The sequence below is a fragment of the Urocitellus parryii genome, chromosome 9 (genome assembly GCF_045843805.1).
Source record: "Urocitellus parryii isolate mUroPar1 chromosome 9, mUroPar1.hap1, whole genome shotgun sequence".
NCBI classification, from domain to species: Eukaryota; Metazoa; Chordata; class Mammalia; order Rodentia; family Sciuridae; genus Urocitellus; species Urocitellus parryii.
Genome location: NC_135539.1, coordinates 44,451,035 through 44,473,144, shown reverse-complemented (window position 1 = coordinate 44,473,144; position 22,110 = coordinate 44,451,035). Strand labels below are relative to the sequence as shown.

At 35.5% G+C, this 22,110-nt stretch overlaps 1 protein-coding gene across 1 annotated transcript; it reads right to left on the bottom strand.

Annotated features, from left to right (window-relative positions):
- Positions 1-7,214: 7,214 nt before the first annotated feature.
- Positions 7,215-18,163, bottom strand: LOC144256937 (N(4)-(beta-N-acetylglucosaminyl)-L-asparaginase-like). The gene is made up of 10 exons (XM_077802816.1): positions 18,015-18,163; positions 15,964-16,117; positions 15,290-15,393; positions 14,520-14,551; positions 14,149-14,235; positions 12,177-12,291; positions 10,967-11,042; positions 9,623-9,730; positions 8,794-8,927; positions 7,215-7,441 (listed from the first exon to the last, which is right to left on the bottom strand). Exons 1-10 carry the CDS (start codon positions 18,139-18,141, stop codon positions 7,341-7,343), a joined length of 1,038 nt encoding a protein of 345 aa, XP_077658942.1. The 5' UTR covers positions 18,142-18,163; the 3' UTR covers positions 7,215-7,340.
- Positions 18,164-22,110: the final 3,947 nt, after the last annotated feature.

Sequence of the window (22,110 nt, the reverse complement as noted above, 5' to 3'; positions counted from 1 at the left end):
AAGTAATCAAGTTCCAGATTTCCTTTGACTGTGTGTGTGTGTGTGCGCCAACTGTATTGTCTCAAAAATCTAAAAAATTGTCTCTCTTTGGTGGAAAAATAAGCTCTAGTTCTTAGTGCTTGCTGACACTTGGGAGTGTAAATACAGGCATCAAGGCCAATTTCAAGGCATTAACATTTAGCGATTGTTTCTTCTGGTAAAACTGGGCACAGCATCACTTTAGCCTCATTTGAACTAAATTGAGTGAGCCTGGAGCATCTGATGTTTCTTTTGTTTCGAACTTTTCTTTGGATTTATTTTTAATCAGCCTAATTATAATGAGCAGAACAAGAAAGGAAAACAAACAATATTGGTTTTATTTAGGAATGGAAAGAAGTGTTTTGACATTTATGGTGCTCAAGGCTTTTGCACAAGCTAGAAAGAAATAGAGATAGATCATTAGCAATTAGAAGGAAATTTGTTTTTCTACATTTACTTTGATTTTATTATAAATATTATATGTCACCATCCACATTACAGGAATCAGATTTTAATTAAAGAAAATAAATGAGCAAATACATCTTATGCTCTGCATAGAAAAGTCACAAGTTTAAATCAGTTTGACCAATTCTTTAGTGCACTGTCATTGCATTAGAACTATAAATAGCTTCCTTTCCCTTTAACTCAGAAGCAAATAGGTTGATCACAGCAGTTTTAACTTCCATTATACCTATTCTGAATGTAGCAATTATTATATCCTTCAAATATGTTTGCTTTCTTCAAATACTGAATTATTATCTGACCGTGGGTTGTACAAGAAAACATTTATCATATAGTATGTATTAACCACAAACACTCTTATTTCTGTAGACCTCATTATGTCATCTTTCTAACTTTGTCACAGTTGAAAGTATACTAAGTAGCATATACTCAATATATGTCACAGTTGAAAATATACCAAGTAACATATACTCAATACTCAATAAGATAAAAATTTTAAATATGTTCTTTTAGATTTTTATTTTTAAAGCTTAAGAACCCTAACACAAAATTCACCAGCAAAGTGACATGAATAGGTATTAATTTATCTTCACAGTTAGTATCAATTTAAGTATTATACACACACACACACACACACACACACACACACATATATATATATCACTAGAAATTTTTATTCCAATGAATTTAATTACAGTATTAGAGATACTAAATGAATCCAGTTTTGTCCAAAATTCAATCACTAAGCATCAGAATTAATGAGACTTTATAAAGAAGTTCAACAATTAATAATTATGGGCTATGAAAGTGTATGTGTATAATATATCAATTAAAAATACATTATACCTATTATTTACCTTCCCAAACCAAATCACTTCGTAGAGTGAAAAGATGTTTTTATTTCCATGTATATAGCATACATATATATTTCTAACAACTTCAAGTCAGTATAAGAATAAAGCTCTATTAAGAATACTTTGAAGGAGGATATGCCAATTGTTTGATATATCTATTATTTGGTATGTAGTATTTTAAGTGTAACCTGTTAAAATTTGAATTATATAGTTAATATTTGAATATTCTGTTCAAATACATGCAGTTAACATTTAGGTGTTTTATATGGAATTTCTGGTAAGAGACCTTTTGGAAATTTTACAATTAATTCAAAATTCCTTGTGTGAACTATTTATAAGAAAATTTCAAAAGATTATATTTCTTAGTGTTGGTTAAAATATTCCTCTGGTTCTGAACTTGTAAAACAACTATTTTCATTCTTATCTTTGACTTCCTGCAGGTCTACAATGCTTTTTTAACAATAACAACACCAAACTATATATGTAGGTAGCCCTGAACAAAAGCCAGTATTGCATGTCCAAAGTGAATGTAACTACTATGCATAAAATATCTAAACCAAGGATATTAGTATTACCTTTCTCATTGGGTTATGGTGGAACTAAATAAGAAAGAACATGTAGAAGTGGTCAGTTTCCAGTGCTATATCAATGATGTCTTCTGTTTTAATACTCTAGCACACACTCACACACTCAGATTAAGATCTTTAATACTTGAATTTTCCTCCCCCATCATAAAAAATAATGTATATAGTATGTGCTCCCCCTTCCTTTTAAAATGTATTATTCTTTTTTCTTTTGGCAGCAGGGATTGAAGACAGGGGAGCTTAACAACTGAGCCACATGCCCAATCTGTTTTTATTTCTTGAGACTGGGTCTCCCTAAGTTTCTGGGGCTGGCTTTGAACTTGTGTTCCTCCTGCCTCATCCTCCAGAGCTGATGAGATTACAGGTGTGCACCATCGTGCCTGGTTGTAATATATTATTATTTTTTGGGTACTGGGAATTGAACTTGGAAGCACTTGACCACTGAGCCACATCCGCAGCCCTATTTTGTATTTTGTTTAGAGACAGGGTCTCATTGAGTTGTTTAATGCCTTGCTTTTGCTGAGGCTGGCTTTGAACTTGCGATCCTGCCTTAGCCTCCTGAGTCACTGGGATTACAGGCATACGCTACTGTGCCCAGCTAGTACTACATTATTTTTTAGGAGCAGTTTTATTTTCACAACAAAATCTGAGGAAGGTAGAGATTTCCTCTACACCCTCTCACTCAAGTTCACAGTCCTCCTACCATCACTGTACCATACCAGAGTAGCACATTTGTTAACAACTAATGCACCTGCATTGGCGCATCATTATTACCCATAATCCATAGTTTACACTATAGTTCACTCTCAGTGTTGTATATGCTATGGGTTTGGATGGATGTATACTGACCAGCACCCATTTCCTTTCTTGTTCTGTTCATTGTTCATTCTAACATGCTGATACCATTGCAAGATCAAAGAATAGTTTCACTGCCCTAAAAGTAGTCAGTTCTTTGTCTATTCATTTCTCCTTTTCCAGAAGCCTCTTGCAGCCACTGATTTTTGTGTCTCCATAGTTTTACTTTTTTCCAGTGTGCTATACAGTTCAATCACAGAGAATGTCTACTTTTTTTTCAAAACCATAAAAGTATTCTTAAGTCATCCAGCAATATCTTTTAATTCTTGATTTGTTTCCTATTGATATTTCTAGATGTCTATTTGTAAAAAATTCCTTTGACCTTTAAAGACTTTTGCTTGTCACTAACTTAATAACTTACACAAAACTTTTTAACTATTCAAGTATATTTTATATATCAAGAGTCTATATTGGACCCCAATACATATGAATGGTACTGTCATGGGGTATGCTCATTATAGTCACTCAAGGGTACAGGTTGATAGGGGCAACAACCATCATGTTGTTATGCTTGGAAAAAAAAACAGTAAGCTTGGGAAGGTCTCACAGTCCATTTTTGCTTACCACTCATTATCAGAAAGTTACATGATTGCACCAAATCACAAGGGGACCAAGACAACCAAAACCAACAATATGCCAGGTAGGCAGAACTGGGAATGTTTGTTGAATATAATTCAAGACTTCCAGTATATACTGTACCTAGTAGAACTGATAACACAAAAGAAGTCATTTTTGCCACATTTAAGCAAAGTAAGTGTAATAATTTAAAAAATTTGTTCCAGAGATTAATCAAAGTGAATAATGAAGAGCACAAAATTAGCAAAATTTTTATTACATACTGTGGTTAACATTTTCCTTTTTGTCTATTGTGCTAAAAATAAAAACCACTCCAGTGAAGTGCAGCCTCTGGGATAATAATCAAGACATTTTGATATTGCTGATACCAAAATCACTTCCTTTTTCTAAGGGTTGCTGTTAAAATATGCTAAGATAATTTTTGCTCAAATTTAAGCCTACCAACTCCCGCGTTGGTTAAGTAAAATGAAAGGTGTGAGTGCAAAAATCTTTTCTCTTAAAGAAATAGAATGAAATAGTTAAAAAGAAGAATCTAAGTCACAATATTAATGTTTTCATAATCAATTAGGAAAGTTGCTTAATCCCTGTGTGCTTAGGACAAGGTCACTTCCCCTAGGATAACACATATGCAGTAATGGGAAAATGAACATTTTTGATAAGGTCAAAGGAAAAAAAAAGCAGCACAATGTGACAAAATCTCTGAACTGAACTTCTTACCTTGACCCTCTGCTATATAATAGCCCTGAATCTATAACAATGCCATGGCCAGGATATGTGGAGCAAACCAATTATTGTCTGCCAGTAAGTTAAGACCATGATTAAATTTTCTAGGATTCCCTTCCCAAGTTATTTCTCTTGCTTTTCCCAAGTCTTAGGCAGACAGTTGAGTTCCATCTATGACTGGCTCACAAATCCTTTGCTGACTGTGCCATCTCCCTGTTTCCTGCATGTCTTTCCTATAAACCCATGGAACATTGGTATCAAAACATCATCAAAGATGTGAGTTTCCTTTGTATGCATCTTCACCAGGGATAAAATAATTTTATCTTTCCAAAAGAAAGGATAACACATATGCAGTATTTAAATACGATCTTTATTCAAACAGCGCTTTAAAAATGCATTTCCAAAGCTAATTCCATTTCTCTTTCTCCTTTAGATATGTGAAGTCGTTATTTTCATCAGGAAGAGTGAGAGTTAAAGAGAAAACACCCTTTAGAAACATATGTACATTGATTTTTGTCAGCTGAACTCCCAATTTGCTGAGGAGTGACAGGCCATGAATACTTTAAGCTACACTCTCCTTTTTCTGGTGGTAAAAGACTGCCTAACTTATTAATGGAAATATGCAAAACAGGAGTATCATCTTAAAATAAATATACTGCAAGTTTAAGTCTGGCTTCTTGTCCCTTTTCCAAGGCCTTGCATCAGATTTAAGCAAGTTGGCATCCTTCCTGGGAACCCTCAAAAGTTGAGGTTTCCTCTTCTGCTTTGTGAGTGTGAAGCTGCACAACTGTCTCTTTATTAGCTTTCAGACTACCATAAGCAGTTGCTAAATCTAGACTTTTGAGTCCTCATTTGTGGAGAATCTGATTTAGTGGGATAGAGCAGAGGATGTTTTTAAAAAGGCTCCCCAGCCAGCCATGATACATAGCAAAGCCTGAGAACAAGTGATCTGTGCCACTCTCAAAATTACAGCTTGCTTTTTTTTTGGTATGTAGATTGAACCCAGAGGCACTTAACCATGGAGCCACATCCCCAGACCATTTTTGTATTTTATTTAGAGATAAGGTCTTGCTGAGTTGCTTAGGGCCCAACTTGCTGAGGCTGACTTTGAACTCTTGATCCTCCTGCCTCACTCTAGTAAGCCACTGTGCCTCACTAACATTACAGCTTTCTACCCTAAACTATGACAAAGTCAAAACCAAAATGGGTGCAGAATACTCAAGTTTCAGGATAATTCTGTAAATATAATTTTATTAGTTAGTGACTCCTGATTTTTTTAGGGGTTTTAACTTTTTAATATCTTTTTATCAAAGATGTTTTTAAAATTACACAATTAACAGTTTAATAAAAACCCAATTAAACAAGTTATTAGAAATCATGTATATAAAGCCTAAAAGTAGTCAAAAGTAGAAGTTATTTTTTTATTACATTTATACTCCTGATACCTAAAATCATTTTTCAGAGTAAATTATTTAAAATAGAAAGGGAGGCAATACGTGTTCGGGTCCTTTTATAAAAATGCCATAAGATGAGGCTGTTTTTAACTTTTTCTCTTTGGCTTTTTAAAAATTTATTTATTCTGATTTGTTATACATGATGGCAGAATGCAATTCATTTCAAATTACACATATAGAGCACAATTTTTCAAGACACTGGTTGTACACAAAGTATTTTCACACCATTTGTGTCTTATACATGTTCTTGGGGTAATGATGTCTAACTCATTCCACCATCTCCTTCAGTAGATGAAGGGATAGGAAAACTTTGGTATATGTACACAATGGAACATTACTCAGCATTAAGAGAAAAAAAATCATGGCAGGTAAATGGATGAAGATGGAGAATATAATGCTAAGTGAAGCAAGTCAATCCCCCAAACCAAAGGCTGAATATTTCCTTTGATATGAGCATGCAGACCCATAATGGCAGTGGGGGTGGGGCATGGGAAAGGAATGGAAGAACTTTAGATAGGGCAAAGGGGAGGGAGCGGAAAAGGAGGGGGCAAAGGGTAGGGGGGGTAAGAATGATGGGGGAATGAGTTAGACTCCTGATTTTAAAGAGAATGATTCTGAAGGAAAAAGATGATGCTAAAAGCTGGGTTCAATGGTGTACACCTATAGTTACAGCTGCTTGGGAGGCTGATGCAGGAGGATGGCAAGTTCAAATCCAACCTCGGCAAAAGCAAGGTGCTAAGCAACTCAGTGAGATGCTCTCTCTAAATAAAATACAAAATAGAGGGCTGGGAGTGTGGCTTAGTGGTTAAGTGCCCTGGAGTTCAATCCCCTGTACCTCCCCACCAGCCCAAAATAAAAGAAAAAAAAAGGGGGAGTGGGTTGGTGATGTGGCTCATGGTTAAGTGCCCTGGATTCAATCCCTGGTACAGAGGGAGGATAAAAAAACAAGATGATGCTAAGAAAGCAGACACACAACTTCCACGTACTTTTCAGATGTAGTTCAGAAGTTAGGAAAATAATACCAAGCCAGAAAACACATTATTGACATTTCTAATTGTAATCCCACCTCTGCAAAAGACATTAGTAAAATTACAGTACAAATCAAATGCCCCCAATGATTTGTAAAAGACATGACCAATACTGACTGTCAGAAGCTTAAAGACAGAGATTTTTGTGGCTCAAAACTTTCCTACATCCAGAGATCCATTAGAGAGTAATCCAAACAAAATCAATATAATTGCTTACCAGAAGATTGCCCATATTTTCTAATATGTGCAAAATAAAAAGCATCTATATTAATAGCATTCTTCCTGCTTCAAGCTATTAGGAACACTAGGTAAAACTAATAATCAGTGGTCAGAGGTATGTCATACTGAACATAACAAACTGAAATTTAACCAGGACTAATCTGCCAAGTCTTAGTGTAACTCTTCCTTTGAGGAAGACCTAAAAGGCTTGTATACTTTAATGATTTTAAGTACTCAAATATAGCTGACTTGGATTTAGTATATTACTGTGAAAATATATTCCCGAAGTAGTAATTTCTTGCAACATCAATTAGAAATTCAAATACCATTTACATTTAAGTCTATACAACACATACACATATGGATATTAATTTTCAGGGAGTGTACAAAGCTTAAATAAAAATAGAAAATACAAAAATTTCAGATGTAGAAAGTGCCATTTCAGCATAAATTTATTTTTGTGTTTATACAAAAATCTTACAATGCAGACAACCACTACATGATGATTATAACCTTTTGCTTTTGTTTTTTTCTTCTTTAAATACAGATAGTGACAGAGAAGATGGATTAGATGCAGTCAACTTTTTCCTCAGTTGGTTCATTTTTTAGAGAATTATAAACCATGAAACTAAACTGAGTAAATGTTGGAAGTTTATTGCAAGCAGCACCTTGGGTCAAAAAAGAGAAAGATGTGTGGTTAAATACAGGATGCATATATTTATAACCAACACAGATATTGCTATTTGCCTGGACACTGGCAATTGTTTATATATGTACAACAAAGCTACAAAGAAGTACCTTCCTTGGCACTGAGTAGTTATGAGAGAAAGAAAGAAAGAAAAAAAAACCCAAAAACAGGTGGTGGGGGAGCAATCCTCTTGAACTTCAGAAAATTTGCGGATTGTCTGTTCCATACACATGCTGTTGTTTCTTTTTTAATGTTTTCATGTCCCTTTCTTACAAGAAATTATTCAGGAACATCATCCAAAAATTTTATTTCCCTAGCCTCTAGAACATTCCTATGATTCATCCATTAACACCCCCCCCCAACATCACTGCTTCTTATTCTTTTCTACTCTGTTAATCTCACAGAAAGAAGAGTTATTTGACAAGGTGCTTTTTGTCTTGGGTTCATCTTCTGCTTAAAAACCCTTGGGGGAGATGTCCCTTCTACTCTCATTACTTCAAATGTAAGGTACTAGTCATTTTAAATTCATCTACAATTATATAATTAGCATTTTCCATCCTATTAAATCCAACTCCGAGCCTTCTACAGTTTATTTCTTAAGAGAGAATCAATGAAACTGACTTATTTCATACATAAAACCTTCCCTCCCCATAACTCTTACTGACTTTTGTGTTTTAATACTTAAAAAAGAATAAGGAATTCCACAAACAAGTTTTTCAAATACAGACGTGTGGGAAGTAAAAGATCAAAGAAAATAATAAGCAGTCTAACCTAATAAGTCGTATTGATCAATAAGCTGTATATCTTCCCCATCTGAAAATTCACTAATGAGAATCAGCAGTGGTTGATCTTAAAATGCTTTGAAACTGTGATAGGCTCATACGGAAAGTAAATGAAGCAAAAGACATGCCTCAAACACAGTGCAAAAATAATTCTGCAAACTTCTTTGGTTTACAAATTAGTAATACATTTTGTTCTTTTGGAACTCCCAAAAGGTCTAAATGGCTGAAATATTTAAGTAACAATTAGAAAAGAAGAATGGGAAATAATTTATCCCTACCTCTTTCTAATTAGTAAAAGCATCTAACTAAATTAGTACATCTCAACATGTAGGGATAAGAACTAAGAGCCAAAGAACAGATAATATATAACTACCAGTAGTCAACAAAAAAGGGTTTTAGGTATATTTTAACACTTTGTGGGCCTTGAAAGACCATCAATTAACATTTACTCAGAGCCTACTCTACATAGTTCCCTGTTCTACTGACTAGTATATTGTACAATATAGTATTTAAAAGGGTTTGCATAAATCAAAATTCAAATTCAACTTACCATAACTTCCAGTTACATTGGCACATATAACAGCCCCCAAAAATTTTGGAAAATACTTCTGAATTCTTGAAATCACTTTTTGGCAAGCTATGGTTGGATCTTCTCCTCTACTCATATATTCTACAGCTTGGTAGCTGATTTAAACAGAGGGAACTTCAGTATCATAGAACAAATGCAAACTTCAAATCAGGTAACTTTAATTAGAAATTTAAAACCAACAAAACTGTCATATTTGATAGAATACATATAATGAGTGGGAGTGGCTAACTCTCACTAAAGCATCAACATTGAAGCAAGGAAATCTTGATATAATATCATCTATTCAAGTCATCCACCATTAGTTTCAGACTGAGAAATTAGTTTTTTTTTTTCTGGCTTAGTATTTTTTGACTTTGGCTGAGTTTCTGGTTTAGTAATAACAACCAGAAATCACAGAGAATAGAGGTTACATTTAAAAGAGAAAAGGTGCTACAATTAAAGGAGAAAATACTGTACACGTAGGCAACATGAAGTTCTAGTAATTGACTGCACATAGGGACTATGTTTCGTACTTGATTCATCAATTATCATAGCTCCTTGACTTAGTGGACTTACATTTGAATAAATTATAAATATTCTCATCTGTGAAGTAGGGTACTATTCTATTTCATGGAACTATGATTACTTAATTTGAATGATCATTAAATGATAGGCAAAAAGTTTGTATATAAATTTCTCAAAAGCTCTTGTGCACAATCAGATTATGCAAAACAAAAGCTCATTTTATATCTTGACAGAGAACATATCCCCTATAAAGATCTCTAAAATTTACAAACGTAAGAAGTCATACCTTGGCAGAAAATGCATCAATATATCACCATTCCCAGTGGCTGCAGCTGCCCCTGCAGTATCATCAGCATATGCCCCAGCTCCAGGTATTGGTGAGTCTCCTATGCGACTTTATGAGCACACAGCATAAGAATTTAGGACAGGAAATCAAGTGTAAAATAAATTATATTATGAGTTGTTTCCAAAATAGAGGATATTTCCACATAACTACTGATTATTGTTTTAAGTAAATTCTTCACAACATAGAGAAAAGACTTTTGTTAGTTTTTCAACTTAGTTTTCACAAACCTACATTAATTAAGAATTTATTATCAGACATGGAGTATAAAAAAGTTGAATTTATAGAACTGATGAAAATGGTGATTGCTTGATACCAGGGAGTGAGGGAACTGGAGACATATTGGTCAAAGGACACAAGACTTCCATTAGACAGGAGGAATAACTTTACGAGGTCAATTGTATATCATGGTTATTACAATAACACCTTTATTACTGTCTATCTGAAAATTGCTGAGAGCAGATTTTAAGTTGTAATCACCACAAAAAACAATTTTGTGAGGTAATATATAAGTTAAATCACTATGTCTGTGTATGTGTGTATACATATATGAAAACATTATACATATGTCATAAATGCTTTTTACTTGCCAATTTAAAAAATGAAAAAAAAAACTGTAATCAGCTAGTTACATGCCAAGCTGACATTCAAAGATTTACAGCTACTTTCCTATAATTACCATTCTTTATCATCTGATTTCTGGGTTATTTTAAGAGGCTCAAAATTGATTTTCTTTACCTAACATCTATTCTTGCTTATTATGCAATATGTCAAACTCTTGACAAAGCTTTTCCTTGTAAATAAATCTTTAATCCTTTTCTACCACTTCAAAATAAAATTTAGAAATCCTCAAACTAACATAAGACTCCTTGAAATATGTTTCCAGTCTTCCTTTCCAGTCTTACCTTCCACCACCTGCCTCTCCACCATGCACTAACAATCTCTTCAGCCAGCAGAAGCCCTGAATCTGAAGTGAGCACTACTTTTACCTGCCAGTGCCTTTGCTGTGAAGATCCCCTTTCCTTTCTGTGACTCAAGGATCAGTTCCTAGCTAGCAACACCTTATTGGCATTACTAACTACTTACTTTAAGCCACCCTAAACTCTAAAGCACTGGCTCTGACTCCTCCTTTGGCACTTAGCAGATCTAATGTGTTTTCTTTCACATTTATCTACATCAGCCATGAGGCTGGCACTCTACTTGGTTGTACTATCCTCCAGGGCACCCAGCACATACTGCTTTACATTTATTTATATTTGAGAGTTCTGTTCTTATGAAAACACTAACCCAGGTATTTTGAATTTTATACCATTTGTAGATGTACCAGCAGCAGTACGTCCAGTCTTATGGATTACAACCATACCTGGAAGTAAACAAAAAATTGTCAGTACCTAAAGTTTACTTCAAATATAACCACATTATTGAGCAGTTGATAACTTCTTGGTCTGAATGTTGGCTCCCCAAAATTTATGTCCACAAAGTGATGAATTTAGGAGGGAGGCTTCCGGGATGTGATTAGGTCATAAAGGCATAGCCCTAACAAATAAGACTCTTACTTTTATTAAAGAGGCCCAGAGAGCTAGCTAAGCTCCTTCGATTGCATTAGGACATGAAGAAGACATCACCCATGAGCTAGGAAATGGGCCCTCACCAGACACAGGATCTACTCATGCCTAGACCTTGAACTTCCAGCCTCCACAACTGTGAGAATTAATTTCAGTTGTTTGTAAGTCACCAGCCTTTGTACTGTGTTTTCACAGCCTGAACTAGGAAAATAATATAAATATACTCTCATTAATTTCACGTAGAAGTAATGTGAAAATTTGTGGATAGTGAAAATTATATCAGTAGTATAATTTATGCACTGTGATGACTTGGCTTCATATTGTCATTTGATAGACATCCCATATCCTTCCTCTTCAAATTGGTGAATTACTTTGCTTTTTTTTTTTCAGGGGTAATTCCAAATAAAATCACTAAAATGGACTAGTAGAAAAAATTCTGTCCTAAAAACTTGGAAAAATTATTTAAGGCCACTTTAATATAGCAAATGATAGCCAGGCACAGTGGCATATGCCTATAATCCCAGTAATTTGAGAGGCTGAGGAGGATTGCAAGTTGGAGGCCAGCCTAGAGAAGTTAGTGAGATGCTTTTTTAAAATAAAAAAAATAAAAAGGCCTGGATATGTGAGCGGTGTAGCTCAGTGGTATATCATCCCTGGGTTCAGTCCCTAGTACCACCAAACAACATAAAGAACTAACTATCAAAGAATTAAAAATCAACACATGAATAGTCATATTTGATTTGGGGGGATCTTGTATAAGCAATTTAACAAATACATTCATGTATACATAAAATCTCTCTTATTTATATACATACCAAGGAAAAAAAATGAGAGAGAGGCACTTACTTGCCAAAATCAACTTCTAGTACATGAACAGGGATGAAGAAGGTAATTAACTTTTAATCATGAAAACTGTATAAAAGACAAATTACCAATAGTATCATGACCATAATCATCTTCTGCTTTTTTATAGGTAGGATCATCCTTATTTAAGATACCAGGTGGTTTGTAGGGTCCACAGTATTTTGAAGCATCTGGTATTACATTCTGTAAATAAGATTTAAGTTTTATTTTTAAGAAAGAGTATCTTAGAAATTGACAAGTAGTTATGTACAATCACTTAACACTAGTAAGAAATATATGGTAATGTAAACATAAAGAGTAGTTGAGTCTTATGTGAAAATTGACGAATATCTAAGTTTACAAAATTCCCATGCTAGTCTCAGAATTACATAATATGTGTTTTATATATATATCTCACATAGAACAGGTCCCTGAATTTTGTCTCTATTTGCTAAAATTCTAAGCACAATACAAGAGGTTTTTTTTTTTTTAATTAGATATTAATCCAATGGAATAAGGTACAACACAATGGTACTCTTCAGAATTTTTTTCCTGGATAAATAAGAATTCTGAGACTTAAAACCACTGTTTGCAATCCACTTTTTTCTTTCCAAAGCTAGGCTTATGAAATATGCTCTAAGTGTGGTACTCTAGGATTCCTTTAAAAACATTTTTAAAATATATTTTTTACTTGTTGATGGACATTTATTTTATTTATTTATATGCAATGCTGAAAATTGAACCTAATACCTTACACATACTAGGCAAACGCTCTACCACTGAGTTGCAAACCCAGCTATCCTTTTGAATCTTAAAGGCACAAAAATATAATCCACATTTATGAATTTACGTGGTATACATGGATTGGTTTAAAATAAGGACTGGGTGAGGTGGTAGACTCCTGTAATCCCAGTGGTGTGGGATGCTGACCTAGCAAGATCTCAATTTTGAACCCAGCTTCAGTGAGGCTGTCTCAAAATTTAAAAATACAAAGGGCTAGTTATATAGCTCAGTGATAGAATACCTGATGGGTTCAATCCCTAGTGGCATAAAAATAAACAAATAAATAAAACAATAAAACAAAACAAGAAACTACTATAGGTTGATGATCCCTTTATCTGACATTCTTGGAACTAGAGATATTTTGGATTTTTGATTGTCTTGGATTTTGGAATCTTTACAAGTATACCATGGGTATGGGACTCAAGTCTAAAGCAATTCATTTATATTTCATATACTGGTTTGTTTTGTATACAAGTGGTCTGAAGGTGATGCTATACAATATTTTTAGTGCACCTGCATTTTAACTGCAGTACATGAGGTGTGTAGAGTCTTTCACTTGTGGAACCAGGGCAGAGAGTTCTGAATTTCAGATTTCTGGGTTCGAGATGTTCAACCTGTACACATTATACATTAGTATACTAGGTACCTTCCCTATTCTCTTTTATCAACCATCTTTTTCCATGGTTAATCCCAGAGACATCATGGTAATCAGCAATTAGGGAAAAATAAAAAAGATGAGGCCATAAAACAATCAAAGAAGGAAACTGTATGGAAAAGGCAAACTGATTTGTGCTAAAAATTCCATTAAAGACAAATTATCCCATTAGTAACAAACAAGATACCTAATGGTATAAATCTTTAACTGAAGTGATGGGAAGATGCTGGATATATACTTCATACATATACTTATATATACTTCACACAGATAAAAACTGGAAAATATTTCAGACTTATGTTTCCAAAACTTTGACTTTTTCAGCCTTTATCCAAGGAAATATAAGCAGAAAATCTCTGATGGGGGCAGCTCCAATTCCCAGAATCTTCCTAGTCTGCAAACAACTGCCAAAGACCAGTAGTTCTTCACCATGGATGTGAACCAGAGCCTGCTAAAGGAGCTCTCATGTCAATGCCCAGAGAGACAACTTAAATCTCCAGCTGTAACATGTAGCCAGGATGCTAAGAAGCATCCTCAGAAATAGGCAGGCAAGAGAGAACTGAAAGGAAATAATTTTAATATTTTCAAGTAATTTATTTTTGAGATTGAATACATATACATACTCTCCAATTATTTGGCTGGCAATTGTGAGCAAGCCAATCCGAATGAAGAGCTTGAGAAGCACTGGTAGATAAATCCTCATTGGTAAACTGTCGCGACCCCTTGCCCGCAAGGAAGACGCAACTCGGGAATCTTCTTTCAGCAGTTTATTCAGGTCCTTGATACTTTTTTCTCTCTTAACCCCTGGATGCCCCTCCCAGCCTTAATAAAGCACCTCAAGCCCCAATGCGAAGCTGCCACGTGGACTTTTCTCACAGGGTGCCAAGTCACAGCATGCCAACTCATTCTGATAAGGAGTTGTTTGTCACAGACTACAGGGGAAACCAGCGCCATCTTGTAATGGCGGCCACAGTTCACAGAAACGGCTCACCACAGTAAACCCCATACTTTCAGCAAACTTGGTGGCTGGCGATTAGGAAGGAAAGTATAAATTAACAAAGTATCATCTTTCAAGCAAAATGTATGTGCTGGAGGCATCCTAGGTCAGCTGCCTCTTACATGCGGTACACAAAAATATCCAGAGGGGTACACAAAGTTTTCTCAAAGAGTTTTCACACATGAACAATTTCAAGGAAATCAATTTCTACATCTTCAACTTTCATATGTCCTACTTAAAGCTGATCTGCTTGAGTTCCCTGGGTTGTGTGTTATGCAGAATCCTTTGCTACCTCACCTTCACCATCTCTCTCCATCTTAGGAAACCTATTGGAGTAACTAGATAAACATATCATTAAAAATATTTTTTTATTATAGTCCATTGTATAATTTCTAGTATACAGTGTGGAAAGTCTTCAAGTAAGTGATGTTGTCATAGCATATTCCTTCTAGTCCTATCTTCTTATGTTAATAATGCTCTCTAGGTTAATGATGCACCCATAAAAATGTAATAATATGGGAAAAAACTGATGGTGAACACTATTTCAGTCCAGCATTTACTCATCTATAGGTAATAAATTATTATTATTTTTTAAATCCTATTTTAAAGACAAAGAAAGTAAGGGTTAGAAGTTACCTATCCAGTTAAATAGACATTAAGAGCTGGAATTTAAACTGAAGTCTTTTCTCCTTGGATTCTGAGTACTATTTTTCACAGGGATGACTACAGACAAGACTAGAAAGAATTTCAGTATAGTTAAGAAATACCTGACTCTCCTGCCAAAAGTGTGTGTGTTGTATGTTCTAGTACTTTCCGTGCCACACCAATAGCATTTTTAATTCGTCCTACTGCTCCTACATTCATGGTAGTGCTGTAAGAAAAAAACGTAATATGTATTAAGATACTTTCATAGGTTCATAAATTTAAAAATCTTGCTGTTCTCTAAGCAATAATGTTTTGTAGGATAAATTCCAACATCTAACACAGAAAAGCAAAAAGCACATTCATGAAGTTCATAGATTTCCACAAGATCAGAATTAAGGAAAAAACAGAAAATCAGTTTACCATATATTCCAACAGAACTAAAATTCTTAAACATGGCTTCTGAAAGAGGCTTTAAGTTTTCTGGTCACACAAACCATAATATTTGTGGATGTCAGGTGAATGATGGTTTATAAGGTCAGAGGCAAATTTTCTCCCTGTTATAGGAGATCTATTTTCATGTGTTATTGATATTATTAGGATAAGTTATTCACTTTTAAATAATCAAGAGGGAAACTCCTTGTGTTTGAAAATGCCAAATACAATAAGCTAGTGGTTCTGACCTGTGACAAAACTCACACCTTTTCCCATCTTGAGCTTAGGAGAAATTACAATTCTAAATGTAGCTTAACATGAAGCACAGGCACAGAGAAGCAATCTCTCTGAAAGGCATTCTTACCCATCCATGATCATGGCATCCAGCGTGGTTTCCCCAAGTTCATCAGGACTTCCTCCAAAGCCTACAGAGCCATCACACTGCTCTTTCTCACACATAGCACAGCCATTCTCAATGGCATCGAGGGCAGAACCACCAGATTCTAACACCAGCCATGCTGTTAATTAAACCAAATAATGCTCCTTTACATATATATATTTTCCTGATGCCAAATGCAATTTGAGACTTCCTATTTTAATTTTCCCCGTTTTTACACTCACTTAAACTGAAATGTCAGCAAAGTAGTTTATCAAGTATACAAATCAGTCAGAGACAAAAATTACATCACTGGTTATTATAAAGAATTCAAAGAATTTGGCTACTGCTACAATGTGAGGTGTTTTTTTTTTCTTTCTCTTTTTAATAGCTATTTTTTCTAAGAAAAGCAGTATCCTCTCCTTTATTTTTAAAGGTACAATTGAAACTACCCAAAGGCAGTTAAACTGACAATCTATTAAATCATCACCTCACAAATTTCTTCTGCAAAAATATGCATAATATTACCTTTTTTTTTTGAGGTAACACCTATTCCAGGACAGTCTTGATAAAATTCTAAGAAACAGTTACAAGACGGACTTCATATGAATTAGTTCATTTAGTCTTCATAGCAGTTTTTAAGATAGTAATGTGCAATTCCTCATTTTAAAAAAGAGGAAATTGAACCATCGACTTAATAAAAATTTTTAAGGTCACTCAGCTGGTACACAGCAGAACTTGGTTTTAAAAGTAGTTACTTCAACTATGGTGGCCATACTTTTCGCACTGTGCTGTTCTGTGGATCCCTGTACATTGGGGTAGGGGAGGTCTTCCTTGAACACTTTACCCATAAAAACAGAATTCCTTGAACAGCAGGTACTGTCAATAAGCACTTTAATTAATGTCACTAATGGACCTACAGGCTTGAAAGTATATTCTGAGAAGTTTCCTATAAGGTAACTTACACAGAATTGTCCCCTGCCCAGATTGCTGGGCTTCTTTGGGTCTCTCTGTTGCTATGAATCTCTTTCTCACAACCTGATTCCTTATTTTCTATGATGCCTATGCCCTGCCTATAACATAGCAGTTTACCTCCTTCAAATTCTGGATTCAATTCTGCCACCAGAAAGTTAATCTATGAGATGGGGTACCAAGGGTATGAAATTACTCCTGCAGTAGTCTGTCTTGAAACGAAAGAAACAAACATAATACGATAGGAAAATGCCAGAAGATTGGTATATACAGGATAATATCACGGAGCAAAAGATGGGAATCTGATTCCGATTCATTAAGTTTAAGGGCATTAGGGAAGGCTTCCTGGAAGAGGGGATACCATAGCTTTGTGGTTCTCAATCCTCTCTGACTGCCAAGGAAAATTACACAGGGAGGTTTTGTTTTTTTTTAAAAAGCAGATGACCTAGTTCCAGCAGTTAAATCAAAATCCCAGGAGGTGGGGCTCAGGCACAATGTTTGTTGAGAAGCTCCTCGGATATATCAGAGTGTTACCAAAAAAAAAAAAAAAAAAGAAAAAAGTTGTGTGGGAAAAGAATATGCTATCTTTTGGGCAAAAAAGGTTGTCTAGAAATTAAGAATCTAAGAATCCAGGGTACTGAAGATACATGGAGGTGGGGGTGAGAAAGGGAAGGTGGAGAGGTAGACGCCCGGCAAAACTAGGTATCAGGCAAAAACCAGCGTAAGTGCCACTGGAAGAGTAAAAGCTGAAAGACCCGAAACGTTGGAGGTCAGCAGGACAGTGTAATATATATTAGTGCGGGGTGAGAGTGGGGGGCAATACAAGGAGTGATCCTAAATGACAAGGACTTAAAAACACAGCCTTGGAGGACGATGGAGTAAAGGTCAATTGCAAAAGAGAAACGAAGAGGGCGAAGCAGGAAGGACTGGAAGCCGAGACTGCGGAAGGCCTGGCCAATCGGGCGCTTGCCTGCCCTGCAGCTGCAATGGGGCCAGCCAGTCGGTCCTCCCCACCCCACCGAGACCTCTTGCAGTGCAGACACCCACCCCCGGCCGCCGCTTCGCACCTGCTTTGGTTGCACTCTTAAAAGGCCAAGTGTTGAGGACCAGGGGCAGAGTGTTGAAGCCGCGCACTAGGGTCGGGCCGAGCAGGAGCGGCACGAGAAACACAAACAAATTCGACTTCCGCGCCATAGTTGCGCGCTAAGCAGGCAAGCGCGAAATAAGTCCCGGGTCAAGCAACCGGCGCAGACCCGTCCAGAGCTCGAGCACTCGTGATCTCCAGGACCCCGCCCACACGACGGCCACGCCCTCTCCCTTTGGTGCGGGCCGCGGTCCCTCAACTCTCGCCAGACGTGGCCTTCTCAGGGATCGCGTTAGAGGTCGGTCATAGTGGAGCTGCAGGGTTCGTTCCTACTGAGGTGCTTCGTATTAAGCGCAGTGCAGAGACATTTACTTTTATTAGTCAAACAAATTGCTGCCCTCTTTGATGTTAAGTATAGATTGAGCTTCATATTGGAAAATTAGTATGAAGTTATGCAACTCTGGTTTGTTTGTCTTTAGGAACTTTGGGTAAATGTTGTTTTTGTACTTATTTATCCTCTGAATTAAAAGTGTAAATTGAACTTTGCCTCGTCTAAAATGTAATCTGGAATTCCTCAGGGATCTGAAATGGTTATTGAGTATGGATGAAGAGTTCTTTAGACCAAATTCATTTTAGATATTTTCTTCCCTTACTTTCCCTGTTCAGTCTTCCTACCACAGCTCTCTGTAGGACGTCCTCTCCTTAGAAATCCCTGAGCTGGAAGAAAAGGACAATCTGGGGAAATACAAATTGATCCTCTACATAGACCACTGAAGTGCATCTATGCCTCCAGGCAAGAAGTCTAGCTCCATTCTTTGTTAAAAGTATTTTTACCTGACACCATTAAGTACTAAATAAATGTTTGAACAAAAGGAGGGATGGAGTCTTTACATGCATGGTAGAGGCTGTTCATTCTGATACGTAGGTTACTGCACAGATGTGCAAGCATGGACCCAAAATCCCTTTGGGATTGTGGAATGCTTGCCCGTGTAGTCAAAGGAACAGAAGTCATTTTTAAAGAGCCTCTGTAAATCTATTCAGACTAGATGGGAGTTGTGAGGCTTACAAAATCTTCAAGGCCCTTATTGCTAGGAAACTGAATACATAGCTTAAACTGCATAAAATAGCCTAGAAGAATTATCCCAAGGCAGGGAACTGCTATTAAAAAGTTAGGTGTAATTAAAGGAAATTCCATTTATGGGCTTTTGAAGCAGGAGCAGCCATTTTTGCTGGCATAATGAGCATAGGCTAATACCAGGTGAAATGTAAAAGATGGGTGAAATGGTGTAAGAAATCAAAGAAAACATTGACTTCTGAATTTTCCTTAGCACCTGAGCTGAGAATTATACAACCTAAGAAACTGAGACATACCTTTAGCAACAGCAGAAAAATACAATACATTCAAAATTGGTCTCAGTGCCCATTATTCTCTGGTCTGTTCGTGTTTCTTAAGGTGTCTGGAGCTGGAACACTTTTAACTCTCTCTGTTCATTCTTCTCCAAAATTCTCTTCCCTTACTTGAATTCAAAATCCTGTTAGAGAAGTTTATCTCATCTATTAGTTGGAGGGAAAACAGCTAAATTATATTACAGTGAGAACATCTGGAAAAAAAATGTCTCAGTATGTCAACTCTTCCATGGACATTGGTGTTTAAAATAATTAATATGCAATCTCAAAGGAATCCACTTTATTTAGTGTCTTTTTTGTGGCTATTAAAATACTTACTCTTTCAATCCATTTTGCCTAAACTTAAATTTATGTCCATATCTAAGTCTTAAACAAATTAAATTAGTTTATTTGAGTTCCTTCTGGAATATTATTTTTTAACTAACATTTGGAGAATAGTTTAGGTTTTAAACTTGGTGTTCTCATGTTTCTCTCAGGATTTCTTCTTTTTTTGGGGGGGGGGTACCAGGGATTGAACTCAGGGGCACTTGACCATTGAGGCACATCCCAGCCCTATTTTGTATTTTATTTAGAGACAGGATCTCACTAAGTTGCTTAGTTGCTTTTTGCTGAGGCTGGCTGGCTTTCAACTTTCAATCCTCCTGCCTCAGTCTCCTGAACTACTGGAATTAAAGGCATGCACCACAGACACCTGGCTACTCTCAGGTTTTCATTTCAGCCCTGAGGTAGCTGTATCTTTTTGCTTTATTTTGAGGTAAATCCAAATGAAAAGGGACATCTGTTAACAATTAGGTAGTTGACTTAAAAAAAATCAACAGTTTTTCCAGCATGCACTCCAATTTTTTACCCATTAAAATCATTAATTATATGTAACAGCAGTGACATGTAGTATTACTGATAAATCAAAAAATAGATATAAAGATCTTTTATTTAAAATGCATTCTAAAATGCATTGTACAATTTTGTTTGGAAAAACATCTATATTCCTCAATGGAACTTACTTGTAACTAACAAAACTTTAGGATATTTTCAAGACCTTTGTTTTAAAACTCAGAGTAACTACACATAAGCTGTGATTAAGTTAGTAATTTTCCTGATCCACACTTTCTTCATCTGTAAAATGGAGATAATAATAATGTTTTTTTTTCTTATTTTACAAAATCTCATTAATGAGTCTCATGATGTTAGAGTACTAATTAAATAATATTTTGTTGCTTTAATTGACATTCACCAAATATTCATAAATTGGTATCAGGAATAAGCAAAGCAGAAAAAATTGATTTGAAATACAGAAATTTCCACAGAAATAATAATTAATTTGATACCTAAATGCATTTTAAAGAAACATGTATAATTTTTTGATTGTATTCAATGAGAGTTAAAAATAATGTATTTAGTCTAATTTAAGCAGTCTAAAATTTAATTGAAATGTTTATAAAGCTGGTGCATGGGAGGGCTCTGAGATTTCTGAATGTCTTAAAAACAGCATCCTCCAGTACTACCAAAGAAAATGTCTCAAATGGAACTTTAAATGTTACAAATATAGCTATCCTGCATGTGTGTGTGTGTGTGTGTGTGTCTAAGATTGAGGGGGGTTAGTTTTGGGAAGCTCCAGGCTCCCCTCCTTTTCCTCTAAACTTCATGGCTTTCAATTTATCAGTCTCACAAGGATGAAGAGTTGAGTCTCTCCTGATAGCATTTGAAGCTGTGGTTCCACAGAGGATTTAACGCTGTAGTTGCAGGGAGTCTAGGTATTTAAAATCTGAGGCTTAAAAAACTAAGCCATCCCCTCCGGCTTTTGCACTGATGCTGTGAAATCCATTTGAGAAACATGCCCATGTTTCGCTACTTGTTCAAAGCTGTAAGCGTGACTTGGCATTGAAATAATAATTTCTTTTTCAAACCTCCCCACTGAACTATTACCTGGGTTATATAAATACAGTCTATGTATTTGATTGGCATTTGCTCTTGTCATTTTCACAAACTCTTAAGTAATGATTTTTGCTGATGTTAGAGCATTGTGGTACTGTGTTTCTAATTTAAATCCATTTTTATATTAATCCAGGAACACTTGATGTTACTACCTGATTGTACATGCTGGATGTAATTAGAGTCATTATACAGAAGTAAGTGTCATCTTATTATTCTCTAAATGAGAAAAGAAGTATTCTTCCTTTCTGAGATAATTTTTCTGGGTCATGCCCCCCAAACCATTGTTAAAGTAGTAGCAGATTCAAATCACAAACTTTCTTTTTACTTTTTAACCTTTAAAAGTCATCTGAGTGATTTATAAAGACCAAGATTGTCTACTGGAATATTGTTGGACTGTTAAGTGATTTTTCTTCTCAAACTAAGTTATGTGCAGCATATTTTCAATTTGTAACTGTAATATTATGCCACTACTATAATAAAGGTGTAATGAGGCTATAGTAGATCATTTTACATAGTGGACTCTGCTTTTTATGACAGTTGTTTATAAGGTTATGATAAATGTGATCCATTACTATAGTAAAGGCCTAGGGCAACACAACAGACCTCATCATGTCTTTCTACCACTTAAAAAATCACTTTGAAATTGTTAACTAGTGTCAAAGATGTTTCTAATAAAGAAATTCAACCATAAAAGCAAAATCCCTAGTAATAGTCACTTAATAGTGAGTATTTTGTTTATT